At 35.4% G+C, this 21,521-nt stretch overlaps 1 protein-coding gene across 1 annotated transcript in view; it reads left to right on the top strand.

Annotated features, from left to right (window-relative positions):
* Positions 1–21,521, top strand: part of SYCP1 (synaptonemal complex protein 1) — a 98,530-nt gene that overhangs the window by 58,951 nt on the left and 18,058 nt on the right. Inside the window, exons 21-27 of the mRNA XM_019633212.1 lie at positions 1,226–1,288; positions 1,456–1,518; positions 4,959–5,075; positions 5,497–5,607; positions 6,732–6,824; positions 7,328–7,402; positions 18,593–18,652. Of these exons, the coding sequence (XP_019488757.1) occupies positions 1,226–1,288; positions 1,456–1,518; positions 4,959–5,075; positions 5,497–5,607; positions 6,732–6,824; positions 7,328–7,402; positions 18,593–18,652 (582 nt within the window). The remainder of the gene's footprint in view (positions 1–1,225; positions 1,289–1,455; positions 1,519–4,958; positions 5,076–5,496; positions 5,608–6,731; positions 6,825–7,327; positions 7,403–18,592; positions 18,653–21,521) is intronic.

Genomic DNA, 21,521 nt, shown 5'->3' with positions numbered 1-21,521 from the left:
TTGAGGAATAATACAGAGTTTTTAAGTGTTGGTTTCTTTGAAGAAGCTGTGGGTTCAGGAGTTTTGCACAATGTTTCAAAGAGCAAAATTTCATTAAATTCTTTAACCATCTCTTCCCTTTCCCCAAAGTTGATACTTTCAGCAGCTGCCTTTGTTGTGGGTATCTTTAGGAGTGGAAGGTGCTTTGAAAAGTCATTCTTAGGCATCTCTCCCATCTCAAGAGAGCTGCAGAAAAATTTCTGCTTTGTTCATGTGAAGTGTTTTTACTGCCTGGCTGCCCAGCTCAACTCACTTCTTCTTTCTCTGCACCTCACCACACACTGGTTCTAAACTTGAATTTCTGTATAGCAAGTAATCCTCTGAAAAGTATAGTTCACTTTCTGAAGTTCTGACCTCTAATAATCAACACCAATTTTTTTCTACCTAGAATTCTGGTGAATATAATTCTTAGTTTTTATGCACAAGAGTTATTTTACTTAAAAATGAACTGTGATAGTTTAAAATCTTTTCAATAATTTCTGAGTGTGCCACAAAATATATTTATCTTAATTTGTCCTAAGTTTTGAGATTATTTAAATTGAAAGGATTGAAAACTTAAGTTACGTTAATTTTCATTAGCTTATTCAGAAAGAAGGAAGGGTGAAATGGGAGTCAAAATGACATTTAATATTGGTATTTCTGATGTCATTATCATTTTAGTACATTTAACACAGACATACAAACATAAACACACACACACACACACACACACACACCGTGTCAAAAAAAATGTATACACAATTTAAAAAAGGAAAAAACCGTATTAAAATTGTAATGCTCAGTATATACCAATAACAAAGAAGAATACAAGTCTGTTTGACTTCTGCAATCACAAGAGTGCTCAAAGTGGTTACCATCAGCCTAATTTTAATAGTCTTTTCCTTTCTTAAAATGTGTATACATTTTATTGGCACCCCCTGTGTGTGTGTGTGTGTATAGCACTTTGTTTTTAAACTAGTTGAATTCAAATGTTAAGTAGATTAGGAATTAAAATTTTAAATTTGTATTGAGATAGTCTTTATTAAAATTTGTAATTGTTCACAAATTTAGACATTAATGTAATATTTAATAACATGATTTTTGAAGTGACCTCTGTTATTTTATGTAATATTTTTATTACTTTGAAATTACTTATTTTGACTGGAATATTGAATAAAATAAATAAAATTTCTTATGTATTTTTTAGTGTAACAATTTAAGGAAACAAGTTGAAAATAAAACCAAGCATATTGAAGAACTCCAACAGGAGGTATGTATTGATTCTCAATATCAAACTATTAAAAAAATGTTTTTTCACTGCAGTTTTAGAGAATAATGCTTTCTTTTTCTTTAGTAATTTCAGTCTAAGTCAGGTGGCAGTACAAGTTTGAATCACTTTGGTACTAAACATAATTATTTATTTTTAACTTTTAACAGAATAAGGCCTTAAAAAAAAGGGGTACAGCAGAAAGCAAGCAACTGAATGTTTATGAGATTAAGGTATTTGGAATCTTTATTTTTATTTTTAAAATACAAGTAAATAGAAGAGAGATTAGGAATTTTATACCCTTTACATTGTAGCAGTTATTTTCAAACATCATCTTTGAGATTGTGAGAATCAACCCTTTCAGTTGTAATAGAGTGCTCATCTGTGACTAAGCTGTGTTAAAATCATCTAAGCAGCTTAAAAATGTGAGTGTATGTGTGTGATTGTATTCATACTCCTTAGCCATACATTGAATATCGAGGTTGAGTAGGTTTGGGATGGAGCCTTGGAATCTGCATTTTAAAAAAGTTCCATATGGTTGTGCTGCTGCACAAGGGTTTTGACAACCATTGACTTTTTAGAAAACAAATTAAAATCCTGGAATGTGAGCTCATGATGGTCAAGGCTATATTTGGTTTGTCATCTTATTCCCCAATTCCTTGAGGTACAGTTTACATATAATAAAATGCATGATTCTAAGTATACAGTTTGATGAGATTTGATAAATGTTGTTACAACCATGTAACAAGAGTCAAGATATAGGATCATTTCCATCATCCCAGAAAGTTTTCTCATGTCCTTCTTAAAAATTTATATTAAATTTATTGGGGTGACATTGGTTAGTAAAATTATATATTTCAAGTGTACAATTCTATAATACATCATCTATATATTGCATTGTGTATTCACCCCCAGAGTCAGTTCTCTATCAACATATTATTTGATCCCCTTTACCCTCCTCTATCTCCTCTCCTCCCTCCTTACCCTCTGGTAACCATTAAACTGTTGTCTGTGTCTTTGAGTTTTTGTTTGTTTATCTTGTTCATTTGTTGCTTTCAGTTTTATATCCCACATAGGAGTGAAATCATATGGTTCTCAACTTTATCTGTCTGAATTATTTCGACATCTGTGATATTCTCAAGATCCATCCGTGCTATTGCAAATGGCAGTGTTTCATCTTTTCTTACAGCCAAGTAATATTCCATTGTATATGTGTACCACATTTTGTTCTCCTCATGTCCTTTTGCATTCTAAACCCCATTCCCCAGAGACAACCAATGTTTTTCTTTTTTGTCTCTATACATTGGTTTGTCTATTTTAAAACTTCATTTAAATGGAACCATGCCAAATATAGTCTCTTGTTATATGGGTTATTTTGCTCAGCATATTCTAAGATTCATCCATGTTCTTGTAGGTATCAATAAGTCTTTTTTATTGCTGAGTCATATTCCGCTGTATAAATATAACTAATTTGTTTACCTGGACATTTGAATTGTTGCCAGTTTTTTTTTATCATTATCAATAAAGCTGCTATGAACATTCTTGTACAAGGCTTTTAGCGGACATGTTTTTATTTTTAAGAGAAATAAATATCTAGGAAAAGAATTGCTGGGTCATAGAGTAGATATATGTTATATAAGAAACAGCCAAATCATTTTCCAAAGTGATTTTACACTTCTAATAGCAATGTATGAGAGGTTTGGTTAGTCCATATCCTCACTCACATCTGGTGTTCACAGTCTTTTTAATTTCAGTCATTCTTGTGGGCAGAGCCCAGCTTCATGGGCATGGGACCTGTGTAGTCATATAACTTCCTTGCTCTGCTCTGTTGTTGTTATCTTGAAATTTTTAATAGTTTTTGAACTAGGTGTCCCCCCTCTTTTCATTTTGCATTCAGCCCTGCAAATTATGTAGCTGGTCTTGATCATAGGTATAATGATATCCCATTGTGGTTTTATTTTTCATTTCTTATAAATAGTGTTGAACATTTTTTCATGAGCTAATTAGTCATTTGTACATTTCCTTTGTGAAGTGTCTGCTGAAGTATTTTACTCACTTTTTAAAATTTTTATTGTGGTAAAATATACATAACATCTTAATCTTTTTTAAACTATACAGTTCTTTTACATTGTTCTGTAATCAATTCCCAGGATTCTCTTCATCTAGTACTACTGAAACTCTATACCCATTAAACATCTCCCCATTCTCTCCTTCTCACAGTCACAGGCAACCACCATTCTCTGGCCTATGAATTTGACTACTCTAGGTACCTCATATAAGTAGAAAAATATAGTATTTGTCTTTTTGTGACAGTTTCTCCATTTCTGATAAAAAGTTAGAATTTTGATAGAGATTGCATTGAAATCTTTTCACTATCTTGATTGAAGGACACTACCAAAAGAGTGAGAAGACAACCTACAGAACGGGAGGAAATATTTGTAAATCATATATTTGGTAATGATCTAATATCTAGAATATATAAAGAACATTTCTTTTTTTTTTTTTTAAAATTGGGGAATTGAAGGATGGGAACAGCGCTGGGGAATTGGGGGAAGGGGAACAGACAAGTTGCTGTCGTTTTGTTCTTCAGTCTAGTTGTGGAGGACGTTGCTTCACTGGCCCAAGTTGGCACCATCATTGCGCTCTTCCCAGGTGAGGCAGATCAGTCGCCGGCTTCTGGATGGCCGCTCATGGTGGCTGCTGGCTACACACGGTAGCCCCATGGCAACCTATGCCGTCGCTGGTGACTCATGGCAGCCCAGCTCCAGGTTGAGTTGTTGTTCAGCATCTTAGCTGTAGAGGGCAGTGTCACTGGCCCTCATATGTGGGATCCGAACCGGGGCCCTCTGGTATCCCAAGCCAGCTCTTAACCAACACGCCACTCGGTCGGCCCTATAAAGAACACTTCTTATTCAACAGCAAAAGCCAGTCACAGCAGGAAAAATACTACATAATTCCATTTATATGAGGTACCTAAAATAGACTTATAGAAGTAAGGATTAGAATGGTGATGATCGGGGTTGGAGGGAAGGAGAAATAAGTTGTTCCTCAATTTGTATAAGGTTTCAGTTATGCAAGATAAATTAGTTTTAGAGATCTGCCATACAACATAGTGCCTGTAGTTAACAATAATGTATTGTGCACTTAAAATTTTATTAAGAGGGTAGATCTCTTATTAAAAACAATGGGATAAATGGATATACCTTGGTTGTGGTAATGGTTTCATGGGTGTATGCATATGTCAAAACTCATCAAATTGAATAATTAAATATGTGTAGTTTTTTGTATATTAGTTACACCTCAATAAAGATTTTTTTTTAAAGAATGAGCTTTTTTCTTGAATCATGAGTGTTTTGTCCAAATGGAAAAGTTACTTATTATAGTAAAACATACTGAACAGAGACTAAATAATTTAAATATTGTTAAGGAATTCATTAAAAATTAAAATACAGCTGCTTTTTAAAATATTACTTGTCAAGTCTAAGTATGTATTTTAGGGGAGAAGATAGATTTTGTGAAAAATAAGTACACCTCACCATATGAAAACTAAGGAAAACGATCCAACCATGAATAAGTAATCTTTCAAGAGACACAAAATCACAAAATGAATACAGAATATTTTCAAGAAATCCACAGCATTTGCTAATGTTCATGCTATTTTCTTTACACAAAGGTCCGTAAATTAGAGTTAGAACTAGAAGGTGCCAAACAAAAATATAAAGAAATGACTGACAGCTATCAAAAAGAAATTGAGGACAGAAAGATAATTGAAGAAAATCTTTTGGGAGAGGTAGGAAAAACTAAATATGTTTGAGAATTTGTTATACTAAAACTCTATATTTGTTTATTAACATTTTAAGAAAAAAATTCTTAATTTTTAAATTATGATTTTTTAAAAGATTTAATAAATTATATTTGGGACAGTTAATTTCTTACAGAAGCTAAAAGTATACTTGTTATTCTAAGTATTTGAGGATTGAGTAGTGTATAATTATTTTGAAAAGAGTAAATGATCATTACATTGTTATACTGTCATCTCACTTGATAGAGCACCCTAAAATAAATCAAAACAGTAATGCATTTTATACTTGGCTTTCCTAATTTCCTGGTGTTTTATTTCTGTGTTTTATATAAATAGAGCATATGGTCTCTACATTTAAGTTAATTTTTTGTGCATTAATTTTAAGAAACACTTTTAATTGATTTGATAGGTTGAGAAAGCAAAAGTAATAGCCGATGAAGCAGTAAAATTACAGAAAGAAATTGATATACGATGTCAACATAAAATAGCTGAAATGGTAGCACTCATGGAAAAACATAAGGTAATTTTTTTTTGTGTGTAATGAAAATTATTAGAGCCATACTTACACGTGAAAATGGTGAAATTAAGATAGCATTCTGGTTTGTCAGAGAAAATTCTTGTCTGTGCACCAATGACTAATTATAGCTAGAAAACCCTTGATCTCCCATTTCTCCAAGTTTGAATCTTAACCACACAAAGCTGAGGTGGGGTGTAACTTCTTTGAGGAAATCTCTCCTTATCGTCTATGATGGATGGAAATGATCACTATCTGAATTTTCCTAGTAGTCTCTTACAGCACTTTTCATCTTTATTTGAGTACATACGTAGGATATGTATCTTGTTAATATGTGTCCTCTATGTGTCTAACATGCATGAAGCTAAATAAATTTTTATCAGTGGAATAAATATATGAAAAGCTTAATGTTTGTTGTGTTTGCAAATGTGCTCTATTTATTTTGTTGTTTTAAAGTAATCATTCTGAGTCTGTTAGCGAATTAAGCCTTATTTCCTTCAAGGTTTGGAAAGAAGGTGGGCTATACTTACCTATTCATCTTTAAAAATTGTTGCTGGGATATAACATTATGAGATAACCAGTAAGGATTTAAAAAAACTTTCAAAGTAAATTTATGAACTCAAAGGTTTAAACATATTTGGTATGTCTCAATCCAATACACTTTTTATCCTTGTTGATACTCAAATTGTCTCATTTTTGGCCAGTGAGAGCCTCTTCATACTGGCTGGCAAATTCTTTTGACTTGACCTTAAAGTCCATGATAGCTTACTTGCTTTCTGTTATGACAAAACGTTTGACTCATCTTTTATTTCCTGCCCCAGATATGGAATTGTCCAGTTTTCTAAGAGGTCCTGGTGATTCTAGCCTGTTTTTAAAATTATGAAATTCAGTGTCTCCAATTAAAAAGGATTATTTCTTTTTTAGTTCTTATAGTTTATTTCCAAGATAGTTATTTTATGTTTCATTGTTTATGTAATTGAAAATTTAAAAAAAAACGCTCAAATATATATATTACTGAATTCATAAACATCATTTTCTTCACATATTAAGTGCTCAAGGATTCCAGTCATATTAAAACATAATCTGTTTGGGTTCTAATATTCTTAAAATGTTTTTTCTGTTTAATATAGCACCAATATGATAAAATCGTTGAAGAAAGAGACTCAGAATTAGGACTTTATAAGAACAAAGAACAAGAACAGTTATCAGAGAAAGCATCTTTGGTGAGATATAGAACAAATAGTCATAAAAGCCAATTTTCATGTCAACAATATTAAAGAATAATATTAAATAAAACCATAATTTTTTATCTATAGAATCAAAGAATCTGAGATCTGAAAGGGATCTTATAGACCTTTTAGTTAAGTGGGTTTCTAATTTAGTTTTTGAAATGATAGGATGAACTTTTTTTTCAAATGAAAAATTATAAACTCTAAGTTACAAATAAGTTTGGAGCTCTGATTGAGATTGGGAGAGGAAGGATGGGATAGAATGTGAAAGGATGAGGAGGAAAGTTACATAGTGTTAAATATTTCTTTACAGCAAACTATAAAAAATTTGTCTAAATGAAATCTTTAGTTATGTTTAACTATCAGCCTCCATATCAGTAGGCTTTTAAAGTGTATCTATTTTATGAGTGAACATATTTCTCTATAAAACTAAATGTTTTTGAAACACTAGTTTGCAATTATATGCACTTACAAACTTCATGTTTCTTTTTCTTTAGGAGATTGAACTATCTAATCTCAAAAATGAACTTTCGTCTGTTAAGAAACAACTTGAAATAGAAAGAGAGGAAAAAGTAGGTTTTGTGGCATTGTGAAATAACTAATCATAAACTTTAGGTGCAACTTTGTGTTGGCATAAACATGTCATATTAGAAATAATATGATACATTTGGGTAACTAGGGATTAAAAATAGTTTTTCCCCCATTAGCTTTGTTTGAGAAATATTTAGCATATTGACTTATTTAAATACAGAGGGTGTCAAAAAATGTATACAAATTTTGAGAAAGGAAAACTGTATTAAAATTGTAATACTCAATATATACCGATAACCAAAGATGAATACAAGTCACGTTTGACTTCTGCAATTACAAGAGGTGCTCAAAGTGGTTACCATCAGCGTCCAGACACTTCTGATTATGGCGAACTACTGCTTGAGCAACATTGACCAAAGTATCCACTTGTACACATTTTTTGGCACCCCTATTATTATACACATATAAATATAGGTAGACTTTAGGAGTAACAGTGCTTTTAGATATAAGTATTTGAGAAATATTATCTCTGCTTGTATATTTAGATATTTCTTTTAGCTATTCATCATGTTTCAGGAGAAAACAATGTCTTATATTTTTGTAGTGTTTTGCAATTCACAAAGTGAATTGACTCATACTTTAAAATGACAAATACTTTTTATTCCTTTGTATATGACAGGCACTATGCTGAGTACCCCACTTAAATCTAATTTAATCCTTACAACAATGCTATAAACAATACTTATCATCTTCATTTTTACAGAGGTTAGGTTATTTAGATCAAGATCACATAATAAAGAAGTAGAAATGCTTAGAATTCAAACCTACGTCTATTTTGTATGATTCCAAATCCTGTTCTTTTAATCACTGTTCAACAGCCAGATAACATGCACTTTGAATATCAAGCATCTTTGCATTTGTTGACTGTGTTTTGTCCATTTAATGCCTTTCTCCACCTATGGAAAATCTCACACATCTTTCATAATGCAAAGGTGACCTTACTGTATATAAGTATTCTCATAGCACTTTGTTCTTGTTTTATATAGTTATGTCATTCTGTGCCCACATATTTCAGGCTCTTCAAGGGCTAGGATTATGTCTTACTTGTCTTTGTTTTCCCTTTGTCTTAGCACAGTACTTTTGAAAATTTTCTGTGTTCAATAATTGTCTTTCAAAGGAATGACTAAATGGCTTTCTCTTTACCTGCAATAGTAACATGCATGTTTGCCTTTATCCTACTGTTTCAGTAGAAGAGGAAAGAATCCTTCCTTGTCTTTGACTACTCCTGACATTCTTTTTTTTCCAGTTTTCTTGAAATATAATTGACAGACAATACTGTGTAAGTTTAAGGTATAAAGCACAATGATTTGATTTACATATATTATGAAATGATTACCACAATAAGTTTAGTTAACATCCTTCATCTCATATAGATACAAAAAAGAAAAACATTTTTTTCCTTGTGATGAGAATTCTTAGGATTTACTGTCTTAACAAATTTCAAATATACCATTCAACAGTGTTATCTATAGTCATGATATTATACATTACATCCCTAGTATGTATTTATCTTGTAATTTGAAGTTGGTGCCTTTTGACCACCTCTATCCAATTCCCCACCCCCCTACTCCACCTCTGCTAATCACAAATCTTTTCTTTTTTTTCCACATATAAGTGAGATTATACATTATTTGTCTTTCTCTGTCTAACTTATTTCACTTAGTGTAATGCTTTCAAGGTCCATCCATGTTGTCACAAATGTCAGGGTTTCCTCTTTTTAATACGGCTGAATAATATTCCAGTGTGTGTGTGTGTGTGTGTGTGTGTATGTGTGTATGTGTATATGTACGTGTATATATATAAAACATTTAGGTCATTCCCATGTCTTGGCTATTGTAAATAATGCTGCTGTGAACATGGATGTGCACATAGCTCTTTGATATAGTGTTTTTTTGTTTCCTTTGGATATATTCCCAGAAGTGGAATTGCTGGATCACATGATGGTTTTATTTTTAATTTTTTGAAGAACCTCTATACTGTTTTCCATAGTGGCTATACCAGTTTACAGTTCCACGAGCAATGTACAGGGGTCCCTTTCATCCTTGTCAGCACTTGTTATCTCTTGTCTTTTTGATTATAGACATTCTAATAGATGTGAGGTGATATTTCATTGTGCTTTTGATTTGCATTTCCCTGATAATGAGTGATTTGGAGCACCTTTTCATGTACCTTTTGGCCATTTGTATATCTTCTTTGGAAAAATGTCTATTCATATCCTTTGCCCATTTTTTAAATTGGATTTTTGTTTTTTTGCTATTGAGTTCTTTATATATGTTTGATAGTAACCCCTTATCAAGTATATGATTTGCAATTTTCCCCCATTCTCTGAATGTCTTTTCATTTGTTTTTGTTTCTTTTGCAGTGCAGAAGCTTTTTAGTTTGAGGTAGTCCCCTTATTTACTTTTGATTTTGTTTCTTGTGCTTTAGGTGTCATATACAAAAAATGATTGTGAAGACCCATGTCAAGGAGTTATTTTCTTCTAGGAGTTTTATGGTTTTCAGTATTACATTTAAATCTTTAACCCATTTGATGTTTATTTTTGTGAGTGGTATAAGATAGGGGTCTTGTTTCATTTTTACATGCAAATGTTCAGTTTTCCAAACATCATTTATTGAAGAGACTGCCTTTTCTCCATTGAGTATTCTTGGCTCCCTTGTGAAATATTAGTTGACCATATGTGCATGGGTTTATTTTTGGACTCTCAATTCTGTTCCATTGGTCAGTGTGTCTGCTATTATGCCATTACCTTAGGTTTTATTTCTGTAGCTTTATAATATAGCTTAAAATCAGGATGTGTGATGCCTCCCATTTTGTTCTTTCTCAGGAGTGCTTTGGCTACTTGGGGTCTTTTATGGTTTCATATAAATTTTAGGATTTTTTTTTTTTACTTCTGTAAAAAGCGCTAGTGTAATCTTGATAGGGATTGCATTGAATCTATAGATGGCTTTGGGTAACATAGACATTTTAACAATATTAATTCTCCAGACCGTGAACACGGGTTACCTTTCCACTTTTTTATGTCTTCTTTAATTTATTTAATTAATGTCATATTTTGCAGTGTAGATATCTTTCACCCTCTTGGTTGAATTTATTCCTAAGTATTTTATGGTTTTTGATGCTATTGTAAATGTGATCATTTTATTTCTTTTTCAGATAATATTGCTAGTGTATAGAAGTGCTATTGATTTTTGTATGTTGATTTTGTATCCTGCAACTTTACTGGATTTGTTTCAGTTCTAACAGATTTTTGGAGGCATCTTTAGGATTTTCTATGTAGGAAATCATGTCATTTGCGAATAGAGACAGTTTTACCTCTTTCTTTCCAATCTGGTGCCTTTTATTTCTTTTTCTTGCCTGATTTATCTGGCTGGGACTTCCAGTATTATGTAGAATAGGAGTGGTGAGAGTGGGCATTCTTGTCTTGTTACTGATCTTAGAGGAAAAGTTTTCACTTTTCACCATTGAGTATGCTGTTAGTTGTGGGCTTTTCATATATGGCCTTTGTTATGTTGAGGTACATTCCTTCTATGCTTCATTTGTTAAGAGTTTTTATCATGAAAGAATGTTCTGTTTTGTCAAGTGCTTTTTATTCATCTGTTGAGATTAGCATGTGATTTTATCCTACATTCTGTTAATGTGGTATATCTCATTAATTGATTTGTATATATTGAACCATCCTTTCATTCTACTTGATAAATCCCACTTGATCATGGTGTATGATCCTTTTAATGTGCTGTTGAATTCTGTTTGCTAATATTTTGTTGAGGACTTTTGCATCTATTTTTGTCAAGGATATTGGCCTGTAATTTTCTTGTAGTGCCTTTTTCTGGCTTTGGTAATAGGATAATGCTGGCCTTGTAAAATGAATTTGGAAGTGTTCCTTCTCAAATTTTTGGGCAGATTTTAAGAAGGATTGGCATTCTTCTTTAAATGTTAGGTAGAATTCACAAGTAAAGTCATCAGGTTATGGATTTTTATTGTTGGGAGATTTTTGATTACTAATTTTCTTACTCGTTATTGGTCTGTTCACATTTTCTATTTTTTCATGATTCAGCCTTGGTAGGTGTATGTTTCTAGGAATTTATTCATTTCTTTTTTAATAAGATATTTATTAAAATATAACTAACATACAATATTATATTAGTTTCATGTGTACACAACAGTTATTCAACATTACCTAAAGAAGTGAATCACCATAAGTCCAACAACCATCTGACACTGTACTATGCTATCACAATATTATTGACTATATCCCCCATGCTGTACATTACATCTCCATGACTTATTTGTTTTATACCTGGAAAGTTGAACCTCTTATTCCCTTTCATCTCCCCCCCTTTTTAAAAATTTTCAATTACAGTTGACATTCAATATTATTTTATATTAATTTCAGGTGTATATCATAGTGGTTAGATATTTGTATACTTTAAGAAGTGATTCCCCCCACCCCCCAGACTAGCCTAGTATCCACCTGGCACTAAACACAGTTATTACCATATTATTGACTATATTCCCTATGCCTTACTTTACATCCCCGTGACTATTTTGTGACTACCAATTTGTACTTCTTAATGCCTTCATCTTTCTTACCCTGTCCCCCAACCCTTCTCCCATCTATCACCTGAATAAATTTAATACCCATTTGACACCATACATAGTTATTACAATATTATTGACTATATTCCTTATGCTATACCCTACATCCCCATGACTACTTTGTAACAACCAATTTGTAATTCTTAATCCCTTCCCCTTTTTCACCCATTCCCAACCTCCCTCCCATCTGGCAACCATCAAAATTTTCTCTGTATCTGTGAGTTTGTTTCTGTTTTATTTGTTTATTTTGTTCTTTGGATTCCACATATAAGCAAAATTACATTGCAGCTGTCTTTCCCTGACTGACATATTTCACTCAGCACAATATCCTTCAGATTTATCCATGCCGCTGCAGATGGCGAGAACCCATTCTTTTCCATGACCAAGAAATATTCCATTGTATATATGTACTACCTATTCTTTATTCATTCATCATGAACGGATTCCCAGGCTGCCTCCACATCTTGGCCATTGTAAACAATGCTGCAATGAACATATGGAAGCACTAGGGGCACAGGTTCCCTTGAAGTAGAGTTTTGGGTTTCTTTGGATAAATACCCAGAGGAGGAATTACTAGGTCCTTCTTTGTCTCTTGTTATGGCCTTTTTTTTTTTAAGCTTTTTTTTATGGGTGGGGGGGGAGCAAAGAACAGGGTTTTTCCCAGGACCCATCAGCCCAAAGTCCAGTTGTCCTTCAGTCTTAGTTTTGGAGGACACAGCTCAGCTCCAAGTTCAGTCGCTTTTTTCAATCTAGTGGCGGGGGCGCAGCCCACCATCTTTGTGGGAGTTGAACCAGCAACCTTGTTGTTAAGAGTACGCACTCTAACCAACTGAGCCATCAGGATGCCCATTGGCAGCTCAGTGGCAGCTCAGCCCAAGTCATTGTCTTCAATCTAGTTATGGAGGACGCAGCTCACTGGCCCATGTGGGAATCAAACCAGCAGCCCTGTTGCTCAGAGCTTGCGCTCTAACTAAGTGAGCCACCCGGCTGTCCCTAGCCTTTGTTTTTTAAATTAATTAATTAATTAATTTTTAAAATTAGTTTCAGGTGTACAACTCAGTGCAATAGATATACTTTTTACCCCTCAAAGTGACAACCAAGCCTTTGTTTTAGTCTGTTTTGTCTGGTATAAGTATTGCTACCCCAGTTATTTTTGTTTTGTTTTGTTTTGTTTTCATTTTCATTTTTATGAAATATCTTTTGCCATTCCTTTACTTTCCATCTGTGTGTGTCTTTCAGTCTGAAGTGATTCTCTTGTAGGCAGCATATGTAAGGGTTTTGTTTTCTTATCCATCCAGTCCTCCTATGTCTTTTGATTGGAGCATTTAATCCATTTACATTAAAAGTAATTGTTGATAGATATATAACTATTGCCATTTTATTATTCATAATTTTTATCTTTTTTTTCCATCTTAAAGAAGCCCTGTAACATTCTTTGTAATACTGGTTTGATGGTGATGAACTCCTCTACCTTTTTCTTGTCCAGGAAGCTCTTTATCTGTTTTTTATTTTAAATGATAGCCTTGCTGGGTAGAGTAACCTTGGTTGTAAGTACTTTCTTCTCATTATGTTGAATATTTTTTGCCAATCCCTTCTGGCCTGCAAGTTTCTGTTGAGAAATCAGCTGACAATCTTGTGGGAGCTTCCTTATAAGTTACTATTGGGTTGTTGGAAAAGTCATGATGCATTTTTGCAATGAAAAACAGAAAAATATGTCATGACTTTTCTGACAACCCAATAGTTGCCTTTCTCTTGCTGTTCTTAGGATTCTGTCTTCTCTTTAACCTTTGCCATTTTAATTATAATGTGTCTGGATGTGGGCCTGTTTGGGTTCATCTTGTGTAGGACTCTGTGCTTCCTGGATATGTATGTCTATTTCCTTTGGCAGATTAGGAAAGTTTTCAGTCATTATTTCTTCAAATAGGTTCTCAATCCCTTTGTTTTCTCTCTTCTCTTTCTGGTACCCCTATGATGAGAATGTTGTTATGCTTGATGGTGTCCCAGAGGTTTCTTAAACTATCCTCGTTTTTTTGGATTCTTTTTACTGTTCCGGTTGGGTGTTTTCTGCTATTTTGTCCTCCAAATCTGCTTCATCTAATCTCCTGGTGATTCCTTTTAGTGCATGCTTTCTTTAGTTATTGTGTTCTTCTCTTCTGACTGGTTCTTTTTTTATGGTTTCTATGTCATATTTTATGCTTGCTATCTCTTTGTTGAAGTTCTGACTAAGTTCCTTGAGCATCCTTATAACCATTGTTTTGAACTCTGTATCTGGTAAGTTGCTTGCCTCCATTTTGTTTAGTGCTCTTTCTGGAGTTTTCTCTTGTTGTTTTATTTGGGATGTGTTCTTTTGATTCCTCATTTTGGATGCCTCCCTGTGTTTCTCTCTGTGTATGAGGTAGATCTGCTATGTCCCCTGGTCTTGGCCAGGTGGCCTTATGTAGTAGGTGCCCTCTGGGGCCCTGGCACAGTCTCCGTGGTCACCAGCTCCAGGTGCTCCTGGAGTGTCTCTTGTGTGTGCCCTCCTATTATAGTTGAGCTTTGAATGCTATTGGCACATCAGTGGATGGGATTGATACTCAGGCTGATTGGCTGTGGGGTTTGGCCATGTCCACAACTTACAGGCTGCTGTGTATGTGGGCTTACCGCACTGGGTGGGATTTTCCCCAGCAGGCTCTACAGACTGTTGAGACAGCCTTTTGTGTATGCCGCTTGTGGGGCTAATTGGATGGTGCTGTGCTGTGGTCTGAAGCAAACCTCCAAGTATATTGGTTCTGGGGCCTCTTGGGAGGGGCTTCAGTGCAGACCCAGGTCACACACTGCCTGTGACTGGGTGGGGACTACCTGGTAGGAGCTGCAAAGCAAACCACAGTCATTTGCTCTCTGTGCCAAACCTGGAGGTGTGTGGGAGGGGCTACTCTGTGAACTGAGGACATCTACCACCAGTACTGGGCCCGGGGTAACTCCACAAAAGCCAGGACACCTTGAGGCCTGCTGCCACCTGCTGGCTCCCTTGAGGTTCATCCACTGATAAAGCCTCGTATGGTACAGAAGTTGGGTGAGGCAGGGTCTCAGGGAGTCACTAAATTGGGAAGTTGTGGTCACCAGGTTAATGTAGATTCTGGATTGGTGCCAGTGCTGATTCTGGAGCTACTCAGCAAAAGTCTCAGAGCACACTGAGGCCAGCTGCCACCCACCTGGGCCCATAGACCCTGACAGTTGCCCAAAAAAGAGTGCAATGTGGGTGGGGCTGGCTGCTTGCTGAGAAAGTGTCTCTGGCGTTGGGGGAGTTGGGTAGAGCTGGGTCTCAGCAGAGCTCACCAGACAAATTAAGATTCAGATTTGGCTATACTGTGAGGGAGGGTTCAACACAGAGAAGATGGCACCCTTCTGTTGACTTCACAGGAGATGTGCCCCTCACAGGGAAAATGGCAACTGTCCTCTAAGCCTTGCCTCGAGGCCAGACACCTCAGTCTGCCCATTGAATGCCTCTGACACCCCCTGAGTCACTGTCCCTCTGCGAGGGCCCAGGGTGAGTATCTGCAAGTGAGTGAATCTGTGCACATACTCCTTATGAGGACATCTTGGGTTTCCTGCAGTCTTCCTGTCCCACCCGATTGTCGAAATATCCACTGTTTTTCACAGCCAGGTGTTGTGCAGCCTCCTCTTCTGAGTACCAATACTCCAGGCTGGGGATCCTGGTGTGGGGGTGAGGTTCCTTGCTCTTCTGGGGTGAAATTCTGTGGCTAAGGTATACCTCCTGATTCTCAACCACCCCACAGAGGTTTAGGGCCAGACTATTTTGCGTTTCCACCCCTTCTATCAGTCTCAGTGTGGCTGCTTCTTTATATCCTTAGTTATAAAACTTCTGTTCAGCGAGACTTCAGATGGTTCTCCAGATTGATTGTTCTTTAATTTAGCTGTAATTTTACTGTGTTCATGGAAGGAAGCAGGCACAGTGTTTATCTACTCCACCATCTTGGACCTCTCTCCTCTTTTTTCTTAATGTAGGTGTTAATTGTTGTAAACTTTCCTGTTAGAACTGCTTACATCCAGTAAGTTTCAGTATGCTGTGTTTCCATTTTCACTTGTTTCAAGATATTTTTGACTTCCCCTTTGATTTCATTTTGACCTATTGATTGTTCAGTAATTGTGTTGTTTAATTTTCATATATTTGAATTTTCAAGTTTTTTTTTGTATTATTGATTTCCAGTTTCATACAATTGAGGTTGGAAAACATACATTGTATGATTTCAGTTTTCTTAAATTTGTTAAGACTTGTTTTGTGACCTAACATATGATTTATTCTGAAGATGTTCCATATATGTTTGAGAATGGATATTGTTTTGTTGGATGGAAAGTTGTATCTGTTAGGTCTGTTTTGTCCAAAGTATAGCCGATGTCCAATGTTTTCTTATTGATTTCTGTGACTTATCCATTGTTGAAGGTAGGGTGCTAAAGTCCCCTACTGTTACTGTATTGTTGTCTATTTCTGTCTTCAGATATATTAGTATTTACTTAATATATTTAGATGCTCCTCTGAAGTGCATGTATTTTTACAATTGTTATATTCTCTTGATGAATTGACCCCTTTATCATTATATAATGACCTTCTTTGTCTCTTGTTACAGTTTTTAACTTAAAGTCTATTTTGTCTGATTTATGTATAGCCACTCCTCTCTTTTGGCTTCCATTTGTATGGAATATCTTTTTCCACCCCTTAGTTTTTAGGCTATGAGTGTCCTTAAAGCCTAAGTGTAAGACAACATATTACCATAGGCAGCATATTATTGGGTCATGTATATTTATCCATTCAGCCATTCTATGTAATTTCCTTGGAGAATTTAATCCATTTACATTTAAAGTAATTATTTTTAGGTAATGACTTACTAATGCCATCTAATTTTTTTCTGGCTGTTTTGTAGTTCTAAAGATCAACCATTGGCGGTTGATAGGATATATAATAAGAACAGTGACTATTGTTATATCAGCTTATTGCGATCTTTCATAGTGCAGTGAGTTCTCTGGTTAGGAGCAACATAGTAGGAGAGATACCATGGTGTACACAAGGCATTCAGTGAAGAAAGATATTGGCAAAGACATCATAGGCAGGGAAGGCAAGTTTTCCTAAACTTCTGTGCATTGGAACTTTTCCTTCTCCGAGAACTTCAAGGCTCCCTGGGGCTGAACCAGTTCTGTTTTCTAGATGACTGTCATATTAAGGCATACTACATGTTCTTTGCTATAGGTCAGGGTTTATCTTTCTTTTTTTCTCTCTTTCCCTCTCTCTCTCTCTCTCTCTCTCTCTCTCTCTCTCTTTCTCTTTCTTCTGCTGAATACACATACCCTAATCTCTAACAAAAGTGATGTATTATTTCCTCTGTATTTTGTACTTTTCTGTAATTTCTTTTTTTCTCTCTCATCTCTGTTAATCTCATATTGAAAGTTCATTATTCAAAGTCAACACACAAAGAAAAAGTGAATTCTGCCTCTAAAGGCCCATAACATTTTGGATCTCTTTGAGGCTCCTCACTGTTAGTTATTTGTGTGTATCCCTTACTTTACAATCTGTTCCATCCACTTCATTTTATGAATTAGAAGTTGAGATTCAGAGTTTTACAAGACTTAGTCAAGATTCCACAGATACATACTAGAGACAGATCAGAATTAAAAAAAAAAAGGGGGGGGGTGGCGGGGCGGTGGCTGGTTAGCTCCGTTGGTTAGAGCGCAGTGCTCACAACAGTTGGATCCCCACATGGGCCGCTGAGTTGCGCCTTCTGCAACTAGATTGAAACAACTACTTGATTTGGAGCTGATGGGTCCTGGAAAAACACTGTTCCCCAATTAAAAAAAAAAAAGATATTCAAAACCAAATAACATTTTTCTGTAGTGAAGAACTAATTTATTTTTCTATTTTCTTTTTATTATTTTTTATAAAATTTAGAGGTCTTATTCTTTGTTGTTAATACTTTTTTTTAAAAGATTTTTATTGGGGAATTGGGGAGGGGGAGCATTGTGTTTTTCCAGGACCCATCAGCTCCAAGTCAAGTTGTTGTCCTTCAATCTTAGTTGTGGTGGGTGCAAGCCTCAGTTCCAAGTCCAGTCGCCGCTTTCCATCTAGTTGCAGGGGTGGAGGGGGGTATAGTCCACCTCCCATGTGGGAGTCGAACTAGCAACTTTGTTGCACACTGAGCCATGTGGCCACCCATGGGTAGCAACAGCTGCTCAGTTCAAGGTGCCATGTTCAATCTTAGTTGCAGGGGCGAGGGGTGGGGGGGCACAGCCCGCCATCCATGCGGGAGTTGAACTGGCAACCTTGTTGTTAAAAGCACGCGCTGTCACCAGCTGAGCCACCTGGCCACCCATTGGCAGCTCAGGGGCAGCTCAGCTCTGGCGCAGCTCACTGACACGTGGGAATCAAACCGGCAACCCTGTTGCTCAGTGCTCGTGCTTTAACCAAATGAGCCACTCGGCCAGCCTGTTGTTAATACTTCTTAAGAAAGATTTTGATAATACAAGCATTCATTTGTGATAATAATAATGACTACATTTATGTACTTGATATTTACTTTCATAGGAACAACTCAAAAGAGAGGCAAAAGAAAACACCGCTACTCTCAATGAAAAAAGAGACAAGGTAAGAGTTTTAAATAATTTTCACAGTTTTTCTTTTAACCAATTCATTTTCTAACATCTTAGAAAAAATATTTTGTTCATAAATAGGAAAAGAACATATAAAGTGTATCACACAATTTCATTTCCTAAATTGTTTCTTTCTACTTATTAATTTAAAAGCATTAGTTAAAACTTTAAAGCATTTGTCATTTGGAGTTTTAGAGAAGATTTCAGTCTTCTTTAATTTTCATTATAGTATTATCTTATGTTAGGTACTTATGTGTTTCTGGGGAAATTTCCAGTGTTAGAGGAAAAAATGTGTTCATTAAAAATTCTAAAGCTTATAGATAGATTATGTCTAATTTTGGGTTTTGAGAGGGCTAAGTAAATGATATTCTACTTTCCTCACTTAAGTCTGAACCAATTGAGAAAAACAATGAAAACCAAAATAATATCTATATTATTGATAACTAGTATTGGAGAATTTAGCTTATATTTGAAGGCAAGAGGATTTCTTAATCCTGCAATCCCAAATTAGACAAATTTACCTACTCTGTCACAGGTAGATCTGGACTGGGACAAGCCTATTCACTTAATGGCTTGCTCTTGTAAAGTATATGCCATAAAGAAACACAGCAGAATGTGTGCTTCCTGTGGTACCCAAGAGGTGGAGTAAGGAAGGGGCTGGACTATATGTGCCTAGTTTCTCCTTCCAGATTCACCAGTCTCATTAAGTCATTGCTCCTCTCCTAAGGAAACAGAGGTTAGGAATGTTACCCTACTTGTGTTCTTGAACATGGAACAGGTGTGTGGAAAAGGAGCACCTCAGCTTCTAATCCATTTGGTAATATAAGATTATTACAGTAGAATTCTAATTGTAAATTTTAGTTAAAATGATTAAATATTCTTTGTACACAGTGATATAGTCTTCTAAGTCCCCACGGAGATTGCTTTGCCTATAAACTGAAACTGACAGTGTAGTTTAAAACACTTTAGTTGTTAGGTATAGACCGTGCTACAATTTTGTTACATTTGGGTTTAAAGAAAGAGAAGGAGGGAAGAAATATTTTACCTGTGAGTGAATATTGAGTGCTTCATATGTCCCAGACACTGTGGTAGGCTCTTGAAAACATATTTGGAGAATTATTGTCATTAAAATTAGGTAACAGTTAGATATAGTCTAATGGAAGTATCTAATGGAGATAAATTAGTTGGTTAAACTCTAGTATTCATTTCTAAACGTAGAATATTTATATCATAAAAGTATATATCCCATATTGTTATAGAGTTATTTTGATTCATGTATAATTCCAGTAATATATGCCTACTATTTATATCTGTTATCAAGTAGGTTAGTAAGTGCCCTATATTTTACCTGGTGGTCTGGATAGATATATTGCAAATAATGAGAAAGTGATAAAATAAAAATTTAAAAAGGCTTTCATTTGCTATATTTTATTCCAAAATATTATATCATAATTGTTGGGTTTATCAAACATTTCTGAGTTAGGGCAAGTAATTTAACTTCTTCATGCCTCAGTTTCCTTAGCTATAAAAGCATAATAATTGTACCTATTTCCTAAAGTTGTTATTAAGACTAAATGAGATAAGATTTGTAAATAATTTAAAATAATGCTTTTTGGCATATAGGAAACATGATATAAGTGTTTGTTTAAAAAATACAAGAGAGAAAAAGTGAATGTTTTGTATATATGCGCCACTGGAAATGTAACATTTAGAAAATAATTTAACTTGTAGAAAAGTGCGTGCATTTCCATGATGTATTATAAAGAGGGATATTTCAGTATTCTAGAATGAGGGGTACATTTTCTTTTAGGCTGCCAGGCTACCAGGGAAATGTTAATTCTCAGACATGGCCACAAGGTGGTGTAGTTGCCATTCTCAGTCCTTTGGGGGAGAAAAATTTGTCCATGAAAGCAGTTAAATTTTGAAGATTCCGAGGATGACTCCTGACAAAGCCAGAGAGCAGAATAAGTTTGTTTTCATCAAAATTATGTTATCAACTATGATGTAGAAATATTCAGGAAAATGGATATAGAAGTGCATCTGTGAAAAAATGCACCTGACATTCATAACCTGCTGGAAAACGGACTGAAGTGAGATTATTAGAACTGGGGAAAAAACATGCACAAATCACCTTATTTAGCTCCTTGATTATATAGGTGAATAAATTTAAGCCTGGAGATACTTAGAGATTTACTTAAAATCACCCAGCAAGGTAGTAATAGATCCCAGGAAAACAAGTATATTATTTGACACCTAGTTCCATGTTTTTTATGCACACGTGGTCATGTTGCAATCCTGCATCCTGTATCCAACTAATTTAAACTCACTGCAGATTCAACCACCAAGCTTTTTTTTTTTTAAAGATTTTATTGGGAAATTGGGGGAGGGGAACAGCGTTGGGGAATCGGGGAAGGGGAACAGACAAGTTACTGTCCTTTTGTTCTTCAGTCTAGTTGTGGAGATGTGGCTTTATTGGCCCATGTTGGTATTATCATTGCACTCTTCCCAGGTGAGGCAGACTGGTCGCCGGCCACTCACGGCGGCTTTTGGCAGCTCAGGCGGGCTGCCAGCCACTCATGGTAGCTTATGACAGCCCATTACAGCTTCACTGCAGCCTATGCCATCACTGGCGACTCATGGCAGCCCAGCTCCAGGTTGAGCTCTTGTTTACCATCTTAGCTGTAGAGGGCACAGCGTCACTGGCCCTAATGTGGGATCTGAACCGGGGCGTCCCAAGCCAACTCTTAATCAACACGCTACTCGGCCGGCCCTTAACCACCAAGCTTTTGAAAAATAACCCTTCCTCTCTCTCCCTTTCTCTCTCTCTCTCTCTCTCTCTCTCTCTCTCTCTCTCTCTCTCTCTC

The sequence above is a fragment of the Hipposideros armiger genome, unplaced genomic scaffold (assembly GCF_001890085.2).
Source record: "Hipposideros armiger isolate ML-2016 unplaced genomic scaffold, ASM189008v1 scaffold_1259, whole genome shotgun sequence".
In the NCBI taxonomy this organism is placed as follows: Eukaryota; Metazoa; Chordata; class Mammalia; order Chiroptera; family Hipposideridae; genus Hipposideros; species Hipposideros armiger.
Note: the sequence above shows the minus strand (reverse complement) of the source record. Positions and strands in the feature narration are given on the sequence as shown.